This window comes from Lipophrys pholis (genome assembly GCF_963383615.2).
Source record: "Lipophrys pholis genome assembly, chromosome: 20".
NCBI classification, from domain to species: domain Eukaryota; kingdom Metazoa; phylum Chordata; class Actinopteri; order Blenniiformes; family Blenniidae; genus Lipophrys; species Lipophrys pholis.
Genome location: NC_137648.1, coordinates 10,264,286 through 10,271,928, shown reverse-complemented (window position 1 = coordinate 10,271,928; position 7,643 = coordinate 10,264,286). Strand labels below are relative to the sequence as shown.

The following is a 7,643-nucleotide window of genomic DNA, read 5'->3' as shown; positions in this document are numbered from 1 at the left end:
ATTTGTTGCTTTGTGATGGGAAAAACAATACATTTCCACCACAATGTACCACGTGTGACACAGTGTCACAGCCACTTTGTGCAACTATCTGGACTATTTTTCAATTAATTTTGATTAATTATAAACAAATGTGGAATTTTTTTTGAATTTGCACTAATTACTGAGGTTGCTTGACGGTGACTTTTCTAGAGGCGCTTGTTAACGGTTGAGCACTGAAAAGAGAAAAGGAAATGTACTTTACCATTCTTAATGTAACTGGCTGGCTCAGAATAGTTTGGGAAATGCCAACAATTGTGCCCAGTATTCCCATTTCCCTGTTTATGAAGCACCAACCCAAAAGACTATATACTAAGATACTGTGGATAAAGTTTATTTGCCTTATATGTCGAGGGATTTGAATGTTTTTATGTTAAGGGATGTGCTTGGAGCTGAGGGTGAAGAGGGAGGAATAGTAGTTTATACTACTGATTTATGCACTTTGAATTTGTTTGCCACACCGGTTCATAAAGGGGCCATGTTTTCAGATACAAGGAAAAGAAATGTCAGTTTTTAACATTCACAGAAAAAAATGTCTCATCTGAAAGGAACCGCGTTGCTTTCAGAGGGACGGCACAGATTATCATCGGGATTGCCTCCGGTATAATTACAGTAGTTTTAAATTTTTAATTTGGTTCAAAAAGTCAAAACTGCGGCTTTTAAGCTGCACAGAGACTGACCTGTGTTTTGTTTCCCCAAATACCCACTGTGGTGTGGCATCCTGCACGTCTCTTCAGCTGTGAGGACGTTACACTCCGTGATTCACACCGTCCCAAACTTTAACAAGCGTCCGACTCCTCCCTGAAGGTGCACTTCAGTTGCTTTCTGATCGTGTTTTTCTCCGGTTCAATCAAGAGGAATCAGCTGCGTGAGTTATTCGATCGCCCCAGATGTAGAGGCCTAATATATGACTGTTATTGTCCGTGCTTTGAGAAAATGTATAGGAAGGCGTCAGTTGCCAAATTGTGTAATGAGAAAGATAATAAATTATATGAGCACTTTATTTCAGCTGGTTGGGTGTGTGGAAGCCGTAACAGTAGCAGCTATTCATATCACATCTACTAATGACATTTCAGTTTTTTTAAGTATGTTCTTGGCAAAACATCATGGGAAATTACCAAAATGCTTTTTTTTTTTTCCTGATAAAATGTGTCCTTGGCAGGTGTTCAGTCCTGTGAAACCACGCTTTGACTAAAGGGGGAGTCGATTAAGACCCGTCAAATATAATTCCTACTTTATGTACCTGCTTGGACTCAGATCAAGAGATCTGCGTAGGAAAAGGGCTTCCCAGCCAGAGCAGCGTCAAGATAAATCACAAGAGAATGAGTCGTGCGCTTCATATGGGACATTATTTAAGACAAGCAGATGATCATTAAGTCTCTTTTAAGGCTCAAATGTGTTTAATGTGTTTGTAAGGTGTCAATCCATACTAAAATTGAATTTAAAAATAAAATTATTGCTTTGAGCCGCTTATACAACTGCTGTTACATTACTTAAATCGTGTATTATACTCAGTTACACTGCTACTAAAATGTACTCAATGAAGAAGGTACAAAGTAACCTCACCAAAAACTACTCACAAGTACTTTTTAACTGCATTTGATTATGAGCAGACAATTGAATTGACGTTCCTATATGAAAGCACATTTTTCAGACAACTAGATTTTATAAGAATTGCACGATGGTAATTTGTTTTGTTAACTGATGTAGATATAAAGCAGGCGGTTCTTTGGCTTCCAAAACGCTGATCATAAGGTCTGAACATTTATTGAAATGCTCAACCACTTAATAGTAACTTTTCATTTTGAATATTAATTTAAATGGTGTGAATATTATATCCGTATGTGTAAAATTACATACCCAAAATGTAGAAAAAGAACCGTAAATACTCCTTAATTGCAATAATGTGACTCTTTGTAATCTATTACTAGTCCCCTGCTTCCAGCCAACTGTATGCACTTTATTACAAGAATGTAGTGCAGGACACCGTAACCAGACGATGTGTTTATGAAAGTCTAACTCGACCCTGGAGAGCGGACTCTGCGTGTTGAATATTGTTCTTGGATTATTTGAGTGAACTAGTCTTCCATGAATCCGGCCGCAAAGAGAAAATCCACCTGTGATGCCAACAAAGCTTAATCAATCTGGAAACTGAGACAGAAGTTTATTTTCCCTGATGAATCCTAAATTCCTTTTTTCCCCCCCACAGTTATATGGCAGTAAAGCTCAGAGTCTACAGACCGAGAAGGGACACTTTGCACAGGGGTCGTGTATTGTAGGCTGGTAGACTCGACACTTTTAATTAGCCAAATTGTCTTTCACTGAGGCTCGCAGCCAAAGGCTCCTATTAGATTAGGCAAAGGTGGACCTGCCCTTGTCCTTAAACCAGGGTTTGTCAGTGATTAAGTCGGGTGCCTGGACGCCACGGTGACTGTGCAGTCTGCGGTGCGCCACCAGGCAAATGTTTGCCCCAGAATGAAGCTTTGAGAGCGGCACTTTGCCTCCGGGAGCGGCGAGCACTCGCAGTACCGCCAAGTTGAGTCTCCATGAGGATGTTTTGGGTTTAGCTGCTAAAGCCGAAGAGTGTATCCAAAATAATCTGATTCTGTGGCCTTCATCTTTAGGAACGTTGTTGGGAGTATGGCTGTCTTATTTTAGAAAGTGAGACTAAAATTCCTTGAGGATGTTGAAGTGAAAGTATTTTGTGTGAATTTTTTAAAAGAAATCTGTTGCTGATTATATTTCTGTTGTTTTGTTTTTGTTTTTTTTGTTTTTTTGGGGGGGGGGGGGGTAAACCGTCTGTAGTTTAGGGAACCTATGGAGCCCAAAAATGGACAAAATATGCAATATGCCAGATTAATTCATTATTTCAAAGTAAACTTATTTTTTGTAACTTTGGAATTCTCGTGATTGGTGATATTGAAATTATTATTAAAATGTTTATACTTTCAGTTGATTGAAGACATCCCTCTGCACATTAAAAAAAAACTTTGCGTTATGAAATAATCAACATACAAATCAGTACTGGGGGAAAAAAAACATTGTTATAAGATAGGAATCTTTTTACATTCCCTTTCAATCTACTTGGTGAAAAAATAACCCAAATGCGTGAGTTGATTGTAAAATTCTTCTGTTTTAAAAGTTTAAACCGAACATTCTACTTTGTTTTGCCAGTTTACCGGCTCCATAGAAACTTTAACGTAGGTTGGAAAACACGTGCTGTCAATAAATTTGTATGTGGATGTTTATTTAACTGTTTTAATACATTAGTTTAATGGTGACTTTCCCATTTTTTGGGCAGACATATATTAATCATTGGCACCAATGCCATAGTCGATTCAAAGATGTATTATCCAGATCCCCTCTTAAGTGCATTTCCCATATACTTACTCATACTGCAGCTGTGTTAAAGAAATCATACTGTGTACTGTCATTTGCTGATTCTCTACTTTATTATGTAAACACTATGTCTTAGTTAACTCTGGTGTACAAAGCCCATGTGTAGGCAGTAGTTGTCAAGTTCAGCTATGTTAAAATACTCAAAACAGTACAAGGACAGTAGTGTCTAGAGGTGCTAATAACATTAGACTGTATTTTCTGTCTTTTATTGTATTATTGACTAGTGTTTACTGTCTGTAACACAGCAGAGCATAATGAAATCATTTCAATAATAAACAGTATAGATATATTATTGCAGAAATGTGTGCTGTGATTTTTTTTTTTCCTTTCTACAGGGAAGAAAGAGTTTATTTGATCCAGTCCTGTTTTTGAAGGCGACAGTGTGAAGGTTATGACTCTGCTGCCATCTGTTGGGAAAATAAACACAAGTTTTCCATTCAAATCATTCCCCCTTTTAACTGTTATTATTTATTCTTTACAGTGCAAAAACAAAAAAAATACCAGAAGATAATTGGATCTTGTTTTTGTTTTTTTAGTCTATATTCACATTCAAACTGCAGAAAAACGTATAAAAATCTTGCTCAACAAAAATAAAGGTCCATGATTTTCAGCCATGGGTGTATCTTGTCTCCAAATGGGACGTTTAACTCCAGGAAGGTTGGCTGTGGACCTGATGAGTTTACATCTTGGTTAGACGCAGAGTGTTGAGTCGGACGCCCAGAACTGTGGCCCCTGAGGCGTACTGGATCTCTCTGAGGACCCCAGTCCACTTCTTCTCGCTCTCGTTAAACCTGAGGAGGTTAAACAGATGGTTTGTCATCATGATTTTTTTTTTTTTATTATTATTTTGGGTAATTTAACCACACTTAACAAATTTTTACATATTTCAAGTGTTGCGATTCCAGTAATTCAAACATGAAAAACCTTTTTTCAAAAAGTAGCGAGCACAATAATTCTACTCATTTGACCATGATTCACCTCCAGATGTCATTCATCTCTTTGGGAACGATCTCGTCACTGTCCTCCAGGGGCATCATGCCAAAACCTCCCACAGCGTACAGTGAACCAGCCAAAGACACCAGGCTCAGCGAGCTACGCTCCTGAGGAAACGGCACAAAGTCGGACCACCTGCAACACGCAGACAAGCGTAGGAAGGCTCAGTGTCGTGGAATACTTCACACTTCAACAGGAAGGATGGTTGATGCTTTTGAGGAGACCCGAGTTCTCGCTATTTAGAGGTCAAGAAGCCACTCGTGATAAATGCTCTTCACACAGAGACAATGATCAACATGTATGACAAAATCTTTTTTTAAATAAATACTAACACCTCAGATAACATTAAATTCAGTGTGGTTTCTTTCTTCCTGCATATGTACAATACAAAAAATGTGGCAGCAACAAAACAGGATGTGAACTCACTTGTTGATCGTGATGTCGTACACCTCCACAGAGTCTGTCAAGCTGTCGTCTGTCACTCCTGCCGCCACATAGATTTTATTCTGATGAACAGTGGCTCCGAATAAGGAACGTGCAATCTTCATAGGAGCCAGCTCCTTCCATTCAAACTTCTTTGTGTCGTATGCGCACATCTTGTTTAGACAGCTCCTTTTTACAAAAGTGACAAAAAGTACAGTAAGTTGTTTTTTTTCCCCTGGTGGTCTTTTAATGTGACTTCAATTAACAATTAAAGTTGAATCAAGTAATACATTCTTTAATATTTGCACGTATAGAAGGTAAAATGTTTGCTTATGCTCACTTGTCGTCTCCTTTTCCTCCAATCACATACACCACATCATTGTGGGTTACTGTTGTATGCCCATAAACTGGGTAAGGAAGCGGCTCAGACTCTGCCCACTTAAAGGACCTTTGGATGATGAAACAAAGGACAGATGTAAATACCTCCGTATTCTCATTTTTGTGTTGTACATTTTGATGACTCTGTACTCACTGTCTATCGTAGACTAAAACTGAATCCAGCGTGCACTCCTGCTCCTTCAGCTCCTTCCCTCCAATCACAAAGATGGAGTTCGCTGCCTCTGCCAGTCCAAACAGGAAGCGAGGAGACGGGACGGGAGGCATGCCGATCCAGTCGGAGTTCACCGGGTCATACTGAAACCACAAAAGTAAAGCACTGGGTCAAATATACATTATACAGTAAACAGCACAGTGTTACATGGTTTTGTCATGAGTACATGCTGTGGAGATTGCATGTTCTTTCTTGCCTGCAAATAGATTATTTCTGTGTACTTCAACAGAACCCCAGAGCACAAAGACATGCCTGTTGATGGGAAATTGATGTGTATGATGGTCTCTGGTGTGTCGACCCTGCCAACTGGAACTACACTCTATTTTACTTCATGTTTGCTGGTTGGACCAATAAAGGGATAAACTGCATAGTTATTTTTTTGCATGATACTTTTTTAATGTATCTTCAGCAAACAAGCCCTCTTCAAGAAATCCAACCATGTTGCATCATCATGTTTCCAGATTAACCCTGAAAGGACAAACTGGACATTTGCTCAAGCAGGGGGGCTACATCAGGGTCTGCAGGTTATACCACTCGGAATGGAGTGTCACAGATGGATAAAACTCACTGATTTCTTTTATGGTTGCAACAAGTCATCAGTAATTTAGAGGATCGTTGTCGTCTGTATTTGTCTGAAGTATCTAAGAATGGATTGGGTTGATATATTTTGCTATTCTTGGGAATTTCACATCCCAGGGTCTCTCCTACCTGTAAGAAGTAGGAGCACAGTGGATCCTCCTTGTTCTGCTCATCAAAGAATAATCCTCCAGCCACAAAGACCTGGTTTTGTTTGGTCGCCAGGCTGATGTGGTTCTTAGGAACCTGTGAGGAAAGACACGCTGCAAAGCAGTCGTTCCCCGTCGGGTCGTAGGCCACAGCGCCTGTGTCGTTCACCATCAGTATCAGGTCCCTGCCAAACATGCCAAATCGCATAATGTCGTTTAGGATTCCTGGGAGAAGGCCTTCTTCCTCCTCCTTGTCTTCACTCTCTCCATCTTTTTCTGCTTCACCCTCCTCCTTCTTGCTTTTGCTTTTTTTAACCTCCGGCATTTTCCCAGCATGAGCGTCCCGAACCAACTGAAGTTTCTGCTGCAACTCAGGATTCAAAGAGATCAGTTTGTGTTTCTCCACTTTCTCCTTCAGATAATCCTCAGAAACCAGACGCAAGCGAACACAATCCAGCAAACCTGGCAGTTCTTTCTCTCTGCCCTCTGAGTCCCAGGACACCCAGTTCATCAAGGCTTCAAACACGGCCTCCTCCGTCTCCACATTCAGATTGTCATTGACCAAAATGGCTGCCAGCTCACTGGGGAGCAGCTGGAGGAATTCCTCATCTCTAGAGATGAGCTTGAAGTGCTCGCATGCGTAGTTTCGGGCAGACATGGCCAACCTGGCACAGTCCAGCATCAAGCCGAGCCGGTAGATGGCAAGACAGTTACTGAGGCTCAGTCGTTTTTGTAGGAAAGACACGCAGACGGTGAAAATTGATGGTATCTGGTACACATTAGCCACAGCAAAGATGTCCTGGACGTTCTGCTCTGTCACGTTAATCTGGGAGGTGTACAGGTACTTCAGGACGAGCCCCATGACCCCAGGCTCCACGTCCTCCAGGACGATCTCTTTCTTTTTGCTTTCTTCCAGGTCGGACAGAAAGATGGTGCGGAAGTACGAGCTGCAGGCACAGAGAACCAGCCGGTGGCAGGGAAACTCTTTGTCTTTGATTTTCAGTACACAGTCCACCAGCTTATCATTCTCCAGCAGCTCACACAGGCCGTCCTGGAGAAGAGTCTGCTGGTACAGCCTCAGCTCGTCCGTGGGGTTTATAGGCAGAGCCATCGTACCTGACAGAAGGAGTCTGAAGAGCCTTTCAGGGGCTGCAAGTCACACAAAGGTAGATCGTCCTGGCAGCAGAGCGGTTCTCGTTCGTAGCCTGGAAAGAGGATTTAGAAGCACTGCCTGTCTAAACCAACCGAATCTCGGCCAGCCCACTTCCTCAGCTGTCCTGACCCTTCAACCGAGCTCCAACTGGGAGGATATTTATAGGAGTGGGTGCTCGGTGTGGAGCTATGGGCTTTATTCTGGAACATGAAATGCAATATCCACGCCTCTCCCCTCCACCCCTTCAACCCCACCCCAACCCGGGAAAATCCACCTACTGTCACACAGCTGATACATTGCATCA

At 41.5% G+C, this 7,643-nt stretch overlaps 1 protein-coding gene across 1 annotated transcript; it reads right to left on the bottom strand.

Annotated features, from left to right (window-relative positions):
• Positions 1 to 2,821: 2,821 nt before the first annotated feature.
• klhl40b (kelch-like family member 40b) lies at positions 2,822 to 7,512 on the bottom strand. Its single transcript, XM_080489861.1, has 6 exons — positions 6,170 to 7,512; positions 5,384 to 5,544; positions 5,192 to 5,299; positions 4,855 to 5,040; positions 4,414 to 4,563; positions 2,822 to 4,226 (listed from the first exon to the last, which is right to left on the bottom strand). The coding sequence occupies exons 1-6, from the start codon at positions 7,295 to 7,297 to the stop codon at positions 4,115 to 4,117; spliced, it is 1,845 nt and encodes a 614-aa protein (XP_080345987.1). The 5' UTR covers positions 7,298 to 7,512; the 3' UTR covers positions 2,822 to 4,114.
• Between the last annotated feature and the right edge of the window lie 131 nt (positions 7,513 to 7,643).

Coding starts and splice junctions, on each gene's coding strand:
- klhl40b (XM_080489861.1), bottom strand. CDS start 7,297: ATGGCTCTGCCTATAAACCCCACGGACGAGCTGAGGCTGTACCAGCAG. Junction 5,545..6,169: donor TGTGCTCCTACTTCTTACAG/GTAGGAGAGACC, acceptor TTGTGGTTTCAG/TATGACCCGGTGAACTCCGA. Junction 4,227..4,413: donor GAGATGAATGACATCTGGAG/GTGAATCATGGT, acceptor TAACCTCCTCAG/GTTTAACGAGAGCGAGAAGA.